The following is an 18,749-nucleotide window of genomic DNA, read 5'->3' as shown; positions in this document are numbered from 1 at the left end:
AGCACTGCTGCCCCAAGGAGGGGGGCAACACAGTTGTACAGGGCCTTGGTGAGGCCACATCTTGAGTATTGTGTGCAGTTTTGGTCGCCTTACCTGAGGAAGGACGTTCTTGCCATGGAAGGAGTTCAGCGAAGATTCACCAGGCTGATACCTGGGATGGCAGGAATGACGTATTAGGAGAGATTGGGTCGATTGGGCTTATACTCACTGGAGTTTAGAAGATTGAGAGGGGATCTCATCGAAACTTATAAAATTCTGTCAGGCTTAGACAGACTAGATGCAGGAAGGATGTTCCCGATGGCGGGGGAGTCCAGAACCAGGGGTCATAGTCTAAGGATAAGGGGTAAGCCATTTAGGACTGAAATGAGGAGGAATTTCTTCACCCAGAGAGTGGTGAACCTGTGGAATTCTCTACCACAGAGGGTGGTGGAGGCCAGTTCATTAAATATATTCAAGAAAGAGTTGGATATATTTCTTAAGGCTAAAGGGATCAAGGGATATGGGGAGAAGGCAGGGACACGGTACTGAATTTGGATGATCAGCCATGATCTCATTGAATGGCGGAGCAGGCTCGAAGGGCCGAATGGCCTACTCCTGCTCCTATCTTCTATGTTTGAACACTATCCAATCCTTCCTGGTGAAATATGTTTGTGTGTGGATATTGAGTGGGGAGATAATTGAGCTTGTTCAAGATGTCCCTATGGTCGATAGCCTGAAAATATTTACTATCTGAGTTCACACATGAACAATGGGTACTTAGTTGAGGTACAGTGGTGCCCATGCTAAGGCTGTGCATTTGGTAGGGAAATGGTGAAAATTGGAGAACTAGGGTTTCAAAATAGTGAGAGGCATAGGTCATTGTAGGTATTTGGGCTGTGAGAACATAACTACAGGAAACAAGTATAGAAGTGTCCCAGCCCCTAAACTTGCTTTAAAATCTGTTCTTTTTCCTACTTTTTTTCCAGTTCTGACAAAAGATCTTCAACCTGAAACGTTAACTCTGTTTCTCTCTCCACGGATGCTGCCTGGCCTGCTGAGTTTTTCCAGCGTTTTCTGTTGTTATTTCAGATTTCCAGCAGCCGCAGTATTTTGCTATTGTATAAAAGTGTCAAGTCTGAAACAAGACAAGATTAGAAGAGAATGTTTTCTTCTATTACAGAATAATGGATATTTGGAAGTCTCCTGGCAAAACTTCTTTAATACAAGTTGGGTAAATATCTGTTTAGCAACAGGCTTGAAGGTTATTAGAAACATATAGCTATAGGTCAAAATAGTTTACATGCTGCGATAATGTTAGGAATACCATCTGTAAATATTACGATATATGATATAGTTATTCTGATGCTTCACTCAATTAATCACAGGAGTTCAGCGAGGCATTTTGTGGAAGTATCCCTCAGGAGCAAGTTATGTTGGGTAAAATCCAGGATGAGGCAATTTGTACATAATTTATGGAAGGAATGAGCTTTATGGGCTAAATAGCCTTTTGTTGTTATAAACATTCTTACATTTACTTCAGAGTCTGTGCCATCTTTCCCTTTCAGCTTGTAGTTTTTTATTTCAGACTTATAGCTTGAGCTCTTGTTTGATGGGACCAGTGGGAAAGAGGCTATCTATAATGGCTGGCATTGGCAGCCAAGGCTTGTAAGATGTTGTTTTCTTGTCCCAGTGGTGGAGAGTTGTTTTATGAAGTCCTTCACCGGGGAGTCCAGCCACAAACCTACAAAACTCATCCTGATTATGTGTGGTGTACATTGTGGAGCCAGAAGGGATTTTAAAAAGTTAATAAAATAAAAAAGGAAGATTTTTTTCTTAAATTAACAAAAATGTCTGTGAGCGACTACCAGAATTTTTCCCACTGGTTCCTCCTTTTTCATTGCAGATGACTAGATGACAGAAACGCAAAAATTGATGACATAAACACCAAAGGCTGTGAAGCAAAATGCCAATCCAAATAATCCAAATGATAGCAAAAGATGAATTTTTAAAAAATCTTTTACTGTTAATCAATCAGACATTGTGACATTAAGATAAAGCAAAATACAGCAGCTGCTGAAAATTTGAAACAAAAACTGAGATTTGACAAAGGGACCAAACCCAAAACACCAACTTGACTGTTCTCGCCACAGATGTTGCCCAACCTGTTGAGTGTTTCCAACATTCTTCATTTTTGTTGTTGGCGTCAATAGAAGTAGATTTTGTACAGGTTATAATTTGAGCTTTGCTATATTTTACATCTAAAAGTAATGAAAACTTTTAAGGAACTTTTCAATTGTCCTGTCATGGGTTCTGTAAAAGCTCATCTCCAGTTGTATATCTCTAGTTTCTTTCATACTATAATTGGCATCAGTCATACTTTGATCATGCAGTGTATCCTCCCCTATGAAAAGACTCATATCTTCAACATTATATTGTGGAAAAAGATTGTAAATTTTGGTAAAACGTGGCAGCAAAAATCAGAAAAAGATGAGTTTGAACCTAGGCCTTCAATATCCTGTCATATATACTTGGTGAACACAAATGAATATGAGACATTCAAAAGCTATGGAAGCATCTTCTCTTAAAAAATAAGATGCAATATTCTCAGAAAGTTCAACAAATTTCTCAAAAAATAAAAGGTCATAGGCCCCAAAATTCCTGGGCCTGGAATGGTGGTGTTTGTGAGAGCTGGAATTGGAGGTGCGACCCACACCCCAAAAAAACAATTTGCAAGTTAAATCAAGGAAAACCCAAAGATGTTTTATAAGTACATAAAGAGCAAGAGGATAACGAAGGAAATAAGGCCTACTAGAGACCAAAAAGGAAGCTTGCGTGTGGAGGCGGAAAATGTGGGTATGGATCTTAATGAATACTTAGCTTCCGTCTTCACGAAAGAGAGGGACGATGCAGACACTGCAGTTAAGGAGAAGGAGTGTGAAATATTAGATAAGTATAGTGAGAGAAAATATTAAGGGGTTTAGCATCTTTGAAAGTAAATAAATTGCCAGGCCCGGATGAAATATATCCCAGGCTGTTAAGAGAAGCAAGGGAGGAAATAGAGAATATCGAGGCACTGGAGAGGGTACAAAAAAGATTTACAAGGATGATACCAGAAATGCGAGGGTATACCTATCAGGAAAGGATGAACAGGCTGGGTCTCTTTTCTCTTGAAAAGAGAAGGCAACCTAATAGAGGTCTTTAAGAAAGGTTTTGATAGAATGGACAGAGAGAGAGTGTTTCCACTTGTGGGGAAGAGCAAAGCTAGAGGCCATCAATATAAGATAGTCACCAAAAAATCAAATAGGGAATTCAGAAGAAACTCCTTTACCCAAAGAGTGGTGAGAATGTGGAACTCGCTACCACAGGGAGTGGTTGAAGCGAATAGTACAGATGCATTTAAGGGGAGGCTAGACAAGCATATGAGGGAGAAGGGAATAGAGGGTTAAGCTGATAGAGTTAGATGAGGAAAGACAGGAGGAGGCTCAAGTGGAGCATAAATGCTGGCATGGACTGATTGGGCCGAATGGCCTGTTTGCTGTATATCCTGTGGAATCCTATGAAATAGCGGAGGCCCTGACCATCATTTTCCAATCCTCTCTGGCTACAGGTGTGATGCCAGAAGACTGCTAACGTGCCGTTGTTTAAAAAGGGAGAAAAGGATAGACCAAGTCAGCCTAACCTTGGTGGTGGGCAAATTATTGTAAAAAATTTTGAGGGATAGTATTAATCGTTATTTATAAAGGCACGGATTAATCAAGGACAGTCAGCTTGGATTTGTCAAGAGAAGGTCGTGTCTGACTAACTTCATTGAATTTTTTGAGAAAGTAACAAGGAGGGTCAATGAGGATAGCACATTTTGATGTAGTCTACATGGATGTTGACAAGGTTTTTGACAAGGTCCCATATGGCAGACTGGTCAGAAAATTAAAAGCCCATAGGATCCAAGGAAAAGTGGCAAGTTGGATCCAAAATTGGCTCAGTGGCAGGAAGTAAAGGGTGATGGTCGATGGGTGCTTTTAGGACTGGAAGGCTGTTTCCAGTGCAGTTCCATAGGGTCAGTATTAGGTCCCTTGCTTTTTTTTTATTCATTCATCGGATGTGGGCATCACTGGCAAGGCCAGCATTTATTGCCCATTTCTAATTGCCCTTGAGAAGGTGGTGGTGAGCTGCCTTCTTGAACCACTGCAGTCCGTGTGGTGAAGGTACTCCCACAGTGCTGTTAGGGAAGGAATTCCAGGATTTTGACCCAGCAACGATGAAGAAATGACGATAAACCTCCAAGTCAGGATGGTGTGTGACTTGGAGGGGAACTTGGAGGTGGTGGTGTTCCCATGCGCCTGCTGCCATTGTCCTTCCAGGTGGAAGAGGTCACGGGTTTGGGAGATGCTGCCGAAGAAGCCTTGCGAGTTGCTGCAGTGCATCTTGTAGATGATACACACTGCAGCCACGGTACGCGGGTGGTGGAGGGAGTGAATGTTTAAGGTGGTGGATGGGGTGCCAATGAAGCAGGCTGCTTTGTCCTGGATGGTATCGAGCTTCTTGAGTGTTGTTGGAGCTGCATTCATCCAGACAAGTGGAGAGCATTCCATCACACTCCTTACTTGAGGCTTGTAGATGGTGGAAAGGCTTTGGGGAGTCAGGAGGTGAGACACTCGCTGCAGAATACCCAGCCTCTGACCTGCCCTTGTTGCTACAATATTTATGTGGCTGGTCCAGTTAAGTTTCTGGTCAATGGTGACCCCCAGGATGTTGATGGTGGGGGATTCAGCGATGGTAATGCTGTTGAATGTCATGGGGTGGTGGTTAGACACTCGCTTGTTGGAGATAGTCATTGCCTGACACTTGTGTAGCACGAAAGTTACCTGCCACTTATCACTCCAAGCCTGAACATCGTCCAGGTCTTGTTGCATGCGGGCATGGACTGCTTCATTATCTAAGGATTCCCATCGACTTCAATTTTACTAGGGCTCCTTGATGTGCTTCTCTTTTGTAGACTGCAGGAAGGTATCAATGGATTGGTCAGGTGGGCAGGAAAGTGGCAAATGGAATTCAACCCGGAGAAGTGTGAGGTAATGCATTTGGAGAGGTTTAACAAGGCAACGGAATACACAATAAATGGTAGGATACTGAGAAGTGCAGAGAAACAGAGGGACCTTGGCGTGCGTGTCCAGAGAGCCCTGAAGGTAGCAGGGCAGGTAGAGAAGGTGGTTAAGAAGGCATACGAGATACTTTCCTTTATTAGCCGAGGCATAGAATATAAGAGCAGGGAGGTTATGCTAGAACTGTATAAAACACTAGTTAGACCACAGAGTACTGTGGACAGTTCTGTTCACCACATTACAGGAAAGATGTGATTGCACTAGAGAGGGTACAGAGGAGATTTATGAGGATGTTGCCAGGACTGGAGAATTTTAGCTATAAGGAAAGATTGGATAGGCTGGGGTTGTTTTCTTCAGAACAGAGGAGGCTGAGGGGAGACTTGATTGAGGTGTATAGAATTATGAGGGGCTTAGATAGAGTGGCTAGGAAGGACTTATTTCCCTTAGCAGGGTGGTCCATAACCAGGGGACATAGATTTAAAGTAACTAGTAGAAGGATTAGAGTTGAGGAGAACTTTTTTCACCCAGAGGGTGGTGGGGGTCTGGAACTCACTGCCTGAAAGGATGGTGGAGGCAGAAACCCTCATCGCATTTAAAAACTTGGATGTGCACTTGAAGTGGCGTGACCTACAGGGCACAGACACGATGAGCTGAATGGCCTCCTTCTGTGCCGTAAACTTCTATGATTCCACCGGGTCTCTACCACTTTCTCACAAGCCAAATCCTGAGGGCGGGTGGTGGTGGTGGTGGTACTTCCCAAATCTGACCCTTCTGTCATGACATCACTGAAAGAGGTGGGACTGGCAGGAATATGTTCACCACCAGAAAAAATATCAGTTCCAGTGGAAAGTACATCTAAATAATGCTGGCGTATTTATTCTACAAAAGAGGAAATGGGGCCTATGCCTGTTCCTAATCCTGCATTTCCTGAATTTATGGCTATAATGTTTAACCTATCCATAACTATCAAGGCAGTATGTTTAAAGCGTTCAACCTCAAGAATTACTGCTTCCATGGGTAAATATTACAGAAAGTTCTTACATTTAAAATTGACCAGCAGATGCTACTAGTACAAGTTAATAGTGGCCCAGAAATTTGGGTCGGAGGCTTCCCGCGGGTGCAAGCCTCCGACCTGCACTTACCTAGCACGCCGGCCGTTGAGCTGTGGGCCCACGTGGGATTCCAATCCAGGGCCTCCTCCAACTGCTGGCGCGCAGTGCTTGCGTATCCCAGGGGCGTAGTTAGTTTGATGCGTCCCCTGGGATCACATGGGCCATGGAGAGCCAATGGCAGCAGGGAATGCTTCATTCATAAAATTGACAGGAAGAGCTGTCAAAACTATAAATACTATAAGCCCCAAAACATCACTAAAACTTCAAATAATTTTTTTTTTTAAATCACATTTTTAAAATAACTATAAATTACATAAAATAACTATTTTAAACAATAATTTAAATTTTTGAAAAAATTTAATTTTCTAACGGGGCTAAAAATAAACTTACCTTTCTTTAAAGTATTTAAAAATAATAAACCTGTGGAAAAAAAGTTTTAATTTTAATTAATTCACCACTTACCTTGTTAAAAGCAAGCCTTGCGACTGCTTTTTACATTGTAACTCTTGGAGACTTAACCTCCCGGGAAAACCTGGAAAAAAAACGTAAGTTCCATGCGCACGCGCTGCCTCTAAACCCCTTCCTTTAAGGGAACAGAAGTTCCGGTTTCCCGCGCATGCGCAGTGCATGCACGAAACCGGCACTTCCGTTGGGCCTATGGGTGAGTACTCCATGCATACTCACCCGTGGAGACTCGAATTTCTGGGCCTCCTTTTGGGTTTGCTCCTGTACCTGGAGTCTTTCTGTAATAGTTGTACTTTAAGATGTTATAAACATCCCCACCTCAACAACTGCTTTATGAAAATATTATGTTGACGTGAAAAGGAAGAAAGACTTGCATTTATATAGTGCCTTTCATGACCACTGGACATCCCAAAGTGCTATACAGCCAATGAAGTACTATTTTGAAGTGTAGTCACTGTTGTAATGTAGGAAACGTGGCAGACAATTTGCGCAGAGCAAGCTCCCACAAACAGCAACGACCAGATAATCTGTTTTTAGTGATGTTGATTGAGGGATAAATATTGACCAGGACACTGGGGATAACTCCCCTGCTCTTCTTCGAAATAGCGCCATGGGAGGCGATTTTGCCAGCCCTGGGGAGGCGGGTATGGAGGCGGGACTGCCGGGAAAATGGCAGAATTTGGGGGTGGGTGGCCAACCCGCCCCCAACCCGCCTCCGTGCCATCTTGCCAGGAGGCGGGTAGCCGACCCGCGCCAGATCCCATCTCCTTGGAGGCGGGAAGGGGATTAGTGTCACTTATTTGCCTGTTAACAGGCAGATAAGAGGATTATCCCCATTTTGAGCCCTGAAGTGCGAGCTTCCCGAAGGCTCCGAACCCCGCCAGGGTCACCGAGGCGAGTAGTGGGTCTGCGGGGATCGGAGGGGTGCAAAAGTGCAATGTGAAGGTAAGTGATTGGTGCAAGTGTGGAGAGGTGAGTAGGTGAGGTAAGTGGAAAGTGTTAGTAGAAGTTTACTTACTTTTGTTTCTTCCTGCAGGCTTCAAGAGTTGGGTATGTGGAGAGTCTCGCACCTCCGCGGCAGAGATGACAGATGGCCGTTGCATTCTCCAATGCAACAACCATCTAATTTCTGCTAAATAAAGAGGTTTGAGGAGGTCTTGAATTCAAGAATCATCAAACTAGAGAATGTCAGTGTTTGACAGATTCAACAAAAATTTTTGACTGATGAAACGTCATACGTTCTCAGTAACCGGCTTTCCCTTAATTGGCCTGCTAAGCCCGCTGGGCGGGTTTAACAAGGTCAATCAAGGGAAAATAGAGTGGGTTGGCCAGAATTTGATGGAGGCGGGACTGAAACCCGACAAGTGGGTGTCCCGCCTCCTAAAGCTCCCCATTGGCAAAATCCAGCTTGTGGGATCTTTTACGTCCACCTGAGATAGCAGACAGGGCCTCGGTTTAACGTCTCATCCGAAAGACAGCACCTCCAACAGTGCAGCACTTCCTCAGTACTGCACTGGAATATATCAGCCTAGATTTTTGTGCTCAAGTCCCTGGAGTGGGACTTGAACCCACAACCGTCTGACTCAGAGGCGAGAGTGTTACCCACTGAGCCACAGCTGACACATTTCTTAAAAGGTGCAGATTCATGATTCAACCATGCGTAAGTATATAACCTGAGGTCTGATGGAGATATCTTTTAATGTAGGGAATATTTCCAAAATTCAAAAACCTGTATCTGTAATAAAAATACTTGAAAATCTACCTGTGATTTAACCTCCTGGGCAAGAGATAGTCACCAATACTTTATTGTTGGAAATCAGCTATAAAAAAACGAGTAAGGAACATACTTTTGAAATGTATTATATTACACGTTACTTTATTTACATAATAAACTGTTGTACAGGCATCAAACAATGTGTATCATAGGTAGCTTTTTTCTGTGTTTTTTTGTTAAGGAAGCCCATAACAATAGATTCCATGTCATGTAAAGTTTTGTTCAAAGGCTTGATTGACGTTTCCTCCATTCCAACAGGAAAATTTATTGAAAAGTGGTTGATAGTCCTTGGCTTTACATAACAAGTAGCTAACACAACTGCACTGGTACAGTCCTGATTGGTCACATCATTGTATTTCAATCTGAGCTTCAACACAGTTAATAGTATTGGGATTAACCCTTACAGTACTGATGTTTGTTATTAACCTGCAGTGTACAGTTTTATATTTTCACAATTAACAGTAGTGAATACATTGAAGTTGAATGAGAATAAAACGCACATCCTATATAATGTGGTGAATAATGAGGCTAAATTTAAGGTATTGCATCAGAGGTCGTGCAGTATAGATTAATGGGAGTTTTATTGTGAATGTGAAAGCCCCATAAGTCACAAATGCCAGAGCACAAGGGATGTATGATGGCCTTTTCCACAACAGATGGAACTTCCACGGTATACTAACAATGAAACAATGTTGGATATATTACATGGATGGCCTTTGAATCATCTTCTGAAACACATAATCTAGACCATTCAGTGATACTGAATTGCAGTAACCATTCTTTATCTTTGTATTTTCACTGAACAGGATTGTGATGCCTCACCCATAAAAGTAAAATACTCTAATCTTGTAATATTCGAACATGAGATGCAGTCTACAATTGGGGTTTTCAGTGCTGCCGTTTTGTTTTGTTTGATTCTTGCACCAGTAGATAAGGCGATGAATATTTTAGTAAGACAATGTGAAAAGGACAGTAACTTCCGGTCATACTCCAAATGCTTTTTCCAAGAACTATTTACAAAATACCATGGGGTGGATTTTCATTTGAGCAGCCTGGGCGGTAATCTGGCAGAGCAGGTCAGCCGCCCATTCTAGAACCTGCCCCATTTCCATTCCATTGAAATCAGGCAGGTTTTGTAACGGGCGGTTGATCTGCTCCACCAGTTTACCGTTCAGGTGAAGACAAAAATCTAACCACATAGATCCCCGTTATAGACGACAGCTTTATTGGATTTTTGCAACCACCTTGACAGGAGTGGTGCTGCCTTATTTGCACAATAAAAATTAATTTTATGCTTCAGTCAGTTTTTTAAACTTCTTGCAGGATTTAGGTTTTGAAAAAAAATGCTGCAATGACTTGTATCAAATATTATACATTCCTCTTTTTAAAAAAAAAGCCCCAGTTCTATGGCACCAAATGGTGCAGTAAAAAGCCCCAGTTCTATGGCACCAAATGGTGCAGTATCAGATGCATTTTTAAGAATAATGCAAGTGGACAGCCATGGTTACACTTCTCGATTACACTGCCATTGAGTGGAAGAAAACATGCGCACTGAAACACATGCCTGGAGCTCCACTCAACAGTCTTTTGTTGCCAGTAAACTTTTAAATAATAGAAGAGCTGATGAGATAGTCAGCTCTTTTCTTTCATTAGAAATGTAAAGACAGTATAGTGGGCCACCTGAGTTCTTTTTAAATGTTTAAATTTTATAAAGTTGGCTGCACAATAATGCAATATCACCACTTTCAAATGATTTTCTATTTTTTTTAAAAATTCATTCTTGGGATATGGATGTCGCTGGCATGGCCAGCATTTATTGCCCATCCCGAGCTGCCCTGGGGAAGATGGTGGTGAACCGCCTTCTTGAATCGCTGCAGTCCACATGGTGCAGTGCTGTTAGGGAGGGAGTTCCAGGATTTTGACCCAGCCACAATGAAGGAACGGCGATATATGTCCAAGTCAGGATGGTGTGCGACTTGGAGCGGAACCTGGAGGTGGTGGTGTTCCCATGCGCCTGCTGCCCATGACCTTCTAGGTGGTAGAGGTCGTGGGTTTGGGAGGTGCTGTCGAAGAAGCCATGGCGAGTTGCTGCAGTGCATCTTGTAGATGGTACACACTGCAGACACATACTGATATCAAATTACTGATTTCTGTGAAATCAGCATCATCATAACGAGAATTGTGTGCAATGCAATAGATTGTGCTGCATTGATTCCAAATGTGTAACATACAAGACTTTTCATTTGGAATATCTGCACAGGCCCACAATAATTTTTTGCTAAAGTTTTAAGGTAAAATATATTCAGCTTTTTGAGACCTAAAACACGTAACTAATACTGCAGATCACATTAATATGCCATACAAACATTTAAGAGCATGCGACATTCAGTGTTCCCCTGTAAGTTTTTTTTGGATGCGCGGCCCATTAAAATTTTCGTGCAAGCGCGGTTATTCCAATTGGAAAGCCGGCAAGCGGCCTGTGCGGGAGCTCCAGACCACTGCGCGACTTAACGGGAACATTGGCGACATTTCAAATATGACGGTTTCCTAGAAAAGGCTGTTCTGTCCAGTGAATAATTGTTACTTATCCAACTATCAGCATTGTGACCATGATTTTAATAAGCAGTTTTTGAAAAAATATTGCTCATTTGATTAATTTCTTCCCTCTATATTCAAACTATAGTCTTGTTGATCAGGAAAAGTAGGACTGTCAATGAAACTAGTGGCAGAATTTTTTGGCGGTTTTCCTCCTCCCCCAGCCTCCTGATGACCCAGCTGAGAATGGTAAAACTCACCATCTAGGGGAAGCATGCATGCAAACATCAAGGTGAGACTGGAATTGTAGTCAAGAATCTCAGGCGCTTCAATTGCAGCTACCAGAACATCCTATACAACATCTAGGTCTGTAGCATCAAAGATATAACATCCAGAAAACAAAACACATCTCTATTCATACTCCAGCAGTCATTTTTTGACCACTTTGAATGGAAAAATCTGGAGGATCATGGAAATCAGTATTCTGCAGAACTTGCATGATGTGGGAGTGTCTGAAAACTGTGTGCATCCAGGACAACCACAGGTATAAGGAGTGTCCCCAAGTGGACTTGCTTAAGCTCCAAGTGCTGAGCTTGAGGAATAGTCAAGACATTTCACACTATACAAGAGGGAAACAAGGGACCCAGGAGCACACATTGCTGGAGGTGGTCACTTCACAGTTAGAGAAGAATAGTGAGACAGAACAAGGCAAGTAGGTGACCATCCGCTGGCTTGGGGGAGGATAGTGAAGAAGGACTGAAGTTGTCTGCTGTGTTGACAGTACTGGATATCTATGATGTAGATGAGGACGGCGACTCGGAGGCAAATCGTGAGCAACACCATGGACCACATGGTTACACAGACAGGAAGAAATAATAGTGTTGAGAAAGTCATGTGATAGTTATTGGGGATTCTATTATCAGAGAAATTGATAGACTTTATTGTAGCTGTGACTGGGAGATCCAAATGGCATGTTAGCTCCCAATTGCCAAGGTACAAAAAATAATGGAGTGGATGAGGATGCTTCTGAAAAGGGATGATTCATGTTGGAACCAATGATATATGGAAGAACAGGATGGAGGTTTCTGAAAAGAAAATTTCAGGAGTTAAGTATTTTAAAAATATTGTGCCAAGCACTAGGTCCATTAGGAAGAAGCAGAGCAGACACATCAATGCATGTCTTGACAAATGGGAGGGTTTCAGATTTCTAGAGCACTAGGATTAGTTCTGGACAGGAGGAAGCTTTACAACTGGGATGGGCTTCACCTAAAATGAGCGGCCAATGTCATTGCAGAGAGGGTAAATATAATAATGGGGAAGGGATTTAAATTTGTAAAGTAGGGAGAAGGAGCAAATTTTAGAGCATATAAGGAGGGGTTACAAATAGGTATAGTGAAGGGGAAAAGCAACTAAAATAGTAAGCTCAAGGGAGAGGATATGGAGAGATATATACTAGGGCAGTTAGGAGAAGCTCAAGAGAAGAAACGTGAAGAAAACAAGAGAAAAATAGTACTGATTAGTATGAATTGGTCAGCGGTGCATTGTTTATACATGAATGTACAAACCATTAAAGAAAGAGTCCGGGAACTAGAGGTACTCGTATCTTCATACGTATCTTCGTACCACCATACGTATCTTCCCCTCCCCTCCCCTTTCAGCATTCCGCAGGGACCGCTCCCTCCGAGACACCCTAGTCCACTCCTCTATCACCCCAAACAGCCCTTCCCCTTCGCCTGGCACCTTCCCGTGCAAGCGGAGGAGATGTAACACCTGCCCCTATACCTCCCCCGTTCCCACTGTCCAGGGCCCCAAACACCCCTTCCAGGTGAAACAGCGATTTACTTGTACTTCTCGCAATCTAGTATACTGTATTCGCTGCTCACGATGCGGTCTCCTCTACATTGGGGAGACCAAACGCAGATTGGGTGACCGCTTTGCGGAACACCTCCGTTCAGTCCGTAAGGGTGACCCCGAGCTTCCGGTCGCCTGTCATTTTAATTCACCGCTCCATTCCCACTCGGACCTCACCGTCCTTGGCCTCTTGTATTGTTCCATGGAAGCTCAACGTAAACTCGAGGAGCAGCACCTCATCTTCCGATTAGGCACTCTGCAGCCTTCCGGACTCAATATTGAATTCAACAATTTCAGATCATAAGCTCGGCCCCCATTTCATTTTCTCTTGCAATTGTTCCACTCCTTCCCCCCCCCCCCCCTTTCCTTTCTCACACCTGGCAGCTATCTTTTGCCCTGCCAGTACACTTTACACCTAATCTCAGCCTATTACCATCTCGTCTAGCTTCTAATCTCTTTTACTTCTTTTGTTTCTTTTATTCTTTTGTCCGATCGCAGCCCTGCCTTCGATCTAGTTTCTTTTCTTTCCAGTTTTGAAGAAGGGTCCAACCCGAAACGTCAACTCAAATTTCTCTCCACGGATGTTGCCTGACCTGCTGAGTTTTTCCAGCATTTTCTGTTGTTATTTCGGATTTCCAACATCTGCAGTATTTTGCTATCGTACTCGTTAGAATGTGGTGACACGGGGTGAATTTCCGTGGGGTTTTGCTGCTTGTCCGCCGTAACTGCTATTTTCCCATGCTTTCCATGGATATGGCAGATGAGCAGGGGAGTCTCTGTGGAAACTCACCCCTATGATGTTGTAACCATGACAGAAACTTGGCTTCAGTCATGGCAAAACTGGGAACTAAATATTCCCAGCTCTAAAACTTTTAGGAGAGATTGAAAAGGAAAAAAGTATTAAGGATACAATTACAGTGATGCTCAGACAGACTGAGGTAAGGGATGTGTGAGGATATTGGAAGTACATTATAGACTTTTGAATAGCGTGAAAGAATACAAGGATGAGATTTGTAGGGAATATGGAGAGATCTGCAGTGGCAATAAGAATGGAATTATGTTTTTTTTTATAAATTAGACTGGGTTAAGACAAAGTTTGTGGTCAAAATGAGGAGGGGTTCTTAGAATATATCCAGGTCTGTTTCCAATAATTTCAGCTGATGATAGGGACCTAGTCCAGATTAATTGGAAAAGTATCAGATCAAACATTGGGAGATATTTAAAGATGAAATGGATAAAGTACAGGTTAACTATATTCTGACTACATGTAAAGGGGTTATGTCAAAGGCATTAATAAAGAGGTTAGATCAAAAATTAGAATTTAAAAGAGGCACATAATAAATATAGGGGGATAATACAGAAGAAAATTATGAAAGGTTTCCACAAAGGGAAATAGCAAAGGCTTTTATAAGCACATAAGTAAAAGGATAGAAAAGAAGGGTGAGCCTACTTGGAGCATCATGTGCTTGAGACTAAGAGAATAGCAGAGATGCTTAATAAATGCTTTTTATGAGATTTGACAGAGGAATACGAAAGTAGGACTGTGGGGGTATCTGAGAAGGATGTGGATGAGGTACTATTGGAGATTTTGACACTTTAAAAAAATGAATGGCACTGAAAATAGTAAAGCTACCAGACCCAGAATGCATTCAAGAACACTAAAGGAAGTTGAGGAAGAGATAAGAGAGGCACTAACCATAATCTTCTAAAAATGTCAGAAATAGGAATTGTGCCAATTAGAGGGTGGGAAATGGTACACCCCCTGCAGGCAGAGGTATTTGAAGAGCTGGGACTGGAATGTATCATCTTGTATGAATTTCAGCTTTCTCCTAAGATCAGTTCTTAATCGAGTATTGTAAATAGTTAGCTGTGTATTACAAGTTTGAATTTTTATATTTATTATTGTACTTGGAGACTTTTGGCAAACAAGTTTTTGGCAGAGCAAGAAGTAATTTTCTCTTTTAAGGGGGTGGAACAGAATGAGTTAGAGGAATTAGTCTTTGAAGGCACAATATAAAAATATTGAAACTAAAGAATCCTTGCCACAACTAAATTGGGATGACTGTTGTGGATGCTGAGGTTACTGCATCTGTGACGTGCAGGATGCGGGCTATCCTGGATCCGCAAAGTATCCAGGGAGTACACTTGCATGAAGTGCCGACTAATTAATTCCTTTGAGAAACAAATTGACAGGCTCAAGGACCAACTAGCTACATTGCACAATATAAGCAAAAGAGGAAAAGTTTCCGGAAGATACCTTTCATGTAGCTGTCCCCACTGAGATAGAGGGAGACAGTGCAGCAAACAGTAACAGATGGGTGATAGCCCCTAGAGCACGTAAAAAGAATTAGAAGATATCTGTGAAATTAGAGCTATCCAACAGATTTTCAGCACTGAAGGTGGATAAGGATGGAACTGCAGGTGATGATAATCACAACCAGGCCAATGACACAGGGCAGCCATTAGTTGCTCAAGGCAAATAGGGAACAGATAAGATTAAAGGTAGCACTGTGGTTGTAGGGGATTGCACAGTAAAATGGATCAATAGAATCTTCTGCAAGATCATCTGGAAGTCCTAAATGTGTGTGGCTTCCCAAGTGCCAGGGTTCAGAACTTGACCATGCGGATGAATAAGATCCTGTGATCGAAAGGGGCGAAATCAGAGGTCGTGGTTCACATGACAGCCAATGATTTAAGAGGATGTAGAATAGAGATCCTATGCCAAAGAGATTACAGGGTGGGGGGGGGGGGGGACGGACGGGGGGGAGGTTTTACCTTCGGGATGACCTTCACCTAAACTGAGCAGACACATTTATCTTGACTGATGGAATAAATAAAACAGTTGAGAAGAATGCAAGAAGGAGGGATCCATTTTCAAGGCCTCTTTGGCTGTATCGCCTGCAAGACTGATCGGAGAATGCACAACACACGCTGCAACCAGTTCTGTACTATGATGTACACAGGACCCCGATTTGTATGTAAAATCGGGCCTACAGCTTGAAACAGGCAGGCCGTACAGCCACTCAGTGGTAGCCCCCTGTAAAAATGGCAGGGGGCAGAGCATTGGCATTAATGGGAAGGTAAGTCTATCGACCCCATTTTGAGGCAGTTGCTACCCAGCTAACACCAATTTAAAAGCAAGTTAAAATCAGCCTCAATGTCCAAACAATGCACAACAGCAACCAAGGCTGTTGAACTTCATAACCAAAACAGTAGAATATGTCAGAGGAAGTCTTGACCATACTGAATAGTGCTTTGATCAGACTGCACTTTCTGATAGGCAAGACACAAGGGAGACTTTCAAGCTCTGTAGGCAACAGAGAGAGGAGCCATGAGCTGATCCCTGGTACCAATGGTCTGAGAACTTTGGCAACCCAGCAAAGCTGTATTGTAAGTCACCCCTGAACTGTCCAAGCATCTGAAGCTGCAAGATGCCAATAGTGTGTTTCAATAATGACTCTTGTGGCTGCATGGGCCTCGCTGTATCATAGCTGTCTCAATGGTGTCATGAATAAGGGCTGAAGAGGATTGCCTCAGTCGCAGCTGTTCCATCCGTGTTGTCTGCCTTCTCCTTTAAATAGCTCAGAGGATTCTCTTAAAACGAAGGCATCATAACTGCTGCCTGGAAAGCAGGATCTGACCTGTGTTGTGGTCACTGACCATCTGCACAATGGTGGAGTAGATCCCCTTGTGGTGCATGAGGGCATAAAATTATATAAACAGGCCTTGATGCCCAAGTGGGTGGCATCAACAACACCCGGACTTTGGCCAATCCACCTGTGCATTGATGAAAGGTGTCGATGTGCCCTGCGGTAACTTGGAATGAGCCTGAGGCATAAAAGTATGAGGCTATGAAGGCCTTGACTGATACTGTGCTGTGGGTCAGATTGCAGCAGACGGCATAACTCGGTTACTGACACTTGGGGTAGCGGAGCCTGCATTGCCATTTCCCTTGCACATTCCCAAGTAGATGTGCTTGGATAAGGAAAGTCCTCATATGGAGCAGTCAAACCTGCCTTGCATCCTTTTCATCCTCTCCCCCAAATAACACAAATAGAGAGGAATACCTACTAAACTTTCCGTAGCTCAAATTTTGATTGTAGCGATAATAAACCTTGCTGCCAAAAGCTAGGACAAACCCTTCCAAAAAATAAACAAACTCCCAAGGAAAACACTGAAAATGTCATTTTTCGTGAATCCAAAGTTAAACACCACTTTCAGATATGCTTCAAATTAAAATACAGAAGATCCACCTTTTAAATACATTCCTGTTATTTCAGTACACGCCCAATCCTGTGAACTGATCACACACCACATGCCCTGTGAGAACAGTGGATAAAGTTGCCTGTACTGATTTCCATCTCATTACTAGTATGGTAATATTAAAATGAAGCTCTTCTACATTTTGTGCAAGAGTAATTTAGGCCAGCCTAAAAGGCTGGTCAGAAAATCACAGTGCACAATGAGTGATGGTCCAAGTCCACGCTGGTGGCACCAGCCTTGGCAACTGGAAAATCTATCATACAATGCTTACTTACATTATTTTTACTGGGTTTAGAGTAACTTAACTACAGTATGCATTCCTTCCCCCCCAAACTTGCATGGGGTTCTTAATAACTGTGATGCACCAACTGATAAGAATCTGTTCTTGATGTTTGTTTTTCCGAGCAGTCCCTGAAAAATATGTAGAGCCATGAAAGAGCTGATTTAATTTTAAACTTTTGATAAAATTTGTGTTAAGGACTGAAAAAAACTTTTATAAAATTAGCATTTAAAAAGGTAGAAATTACTGTTGGTGATAATAGCAGATGAGCACTTCACCTATTTATAGGACGTTCCTCATTTTAGAGGAAGCATTAACTCGTTTATCTTAGAGGATTGTCATATGAACAGGTTAAATATTTGTCTGCTAGCAGCAATTTTTACCTTTTAAGTGTTTAGTTAGTGAACTTCAGTCTGCTGGTGGGAAATGAGATAAACCACGGAATGGCTACATAACTGTCTTAGAGACACACAAAGTTGGGAAGATGACTAGTATTGAATTCTAACTGTACGTTTAGAAGAACATGACTAACGGTTAGGAAATTAATAGAAATATTTATCTAAAATCATTGACTACATGTTGGAAATCCCTTTCCCCACATAAAGCGAGAGAGAAAAATGAACATTGGTGTAATCTTAGAGACTTATGTATGACATCAGATTCAGCATTAGCCTCTGTAAACAGAATCAAATAATCTCCTTCAAATAAAACTGGGACTTTCTTTGTTCTTTTGAAAGTATTAACAAATCTTGTATTCTCACAGAAGCAGCAGTTGTTATAGTTACTAGCTACATCAAACAGCTACTCCTATAGAGAATTTAAGGTATGTTAGAATGCATTCATGAAAAGGTAGGCTACCTGATCTTGACTGGGACATGTTGCAAGTGGATATAGGCTTTGGCCTAGTCACACAAAATGCTGAAAATATCAAAACCACTGTTGCTGTCAGATATATCCATATCCATTCACACTGCACGTGGATTGATACCTTAAGCTCTATGCCCTCACATAGCACCTATCCTGTGATGAGGCACTTGCAGTGTCTGAAGATTAGGGCATGTAAAATAAGGGGCTGGGAGAAAGCATCCTGCTATTCCATTGGAAGCAAATGGTAGCGTTGGCCCATAAAACACCTCCTCTTTGCCTTCTGTACTGACATCCAATACCTAAAAAATACAAGAGAATTACATTTTTGTTTTTCACATATATTTTTATAACAAATATATATTTCATCACAAATCACCATTAAAACAATTTCCTAATTACAATTAATAATGTTCTTCACTTATGTAACTTTTATGTATGCACAGATATTACAGTTATTCAGTCTGAACATTTGGTGATTAAACCCAAGTTCTTAGGAACCTTTTAAACTCCAAACTGAAACATCC

At 42.2% G+C, this 18,749-nt stretch overlaps 1 protein-coding gene across 1 annotated transcript in view; it reads right to left on the bottom strand.

Moving 5' to 3' along the window:
- Positions 1 to 13,176: 13,176 nt before the first annotated feature.
- The window catches only part of klhl32 (kelch-like family member 32), a 411,538-nt gene continuing 405,965 nt past the window's right edge, over positions 13,177 to 18,749 (bottom strand). The window contains exon 11 of the mRNA XM_085997427.1: positions 13,177 to 18,524. Within this exon, the coding sequence (XP_085853553.1) occupies positions 18,363 to 18,524 (162 nt within the window). The 3' untranslated portion in view covers positions 13,177 to 18,362. The remainder of the gene's footprint in view (positions 18,525 to 18,749) is intronic.

The sequence above is a fragment of the Somniosus microcephalus genome, chromosome 9 (assembly GCF_052327205.1).
Source record: "Somniosus microcephalus isolate GS21.2 chromosome 9, FLI_Smic_1.0, whole genome shotgun sequence".
NCBI lineage: Eukaryota > Metazoa > Chordata > Chondrichthyes > Squaliformes > Somniosidae > Somniosus > Somniosus microcephalus.
The sequence above is the reverse complement of the archived record's forward strand: the minus strand, read 5'-3'. Positions and strand labels throughout refer to the sequence as shown.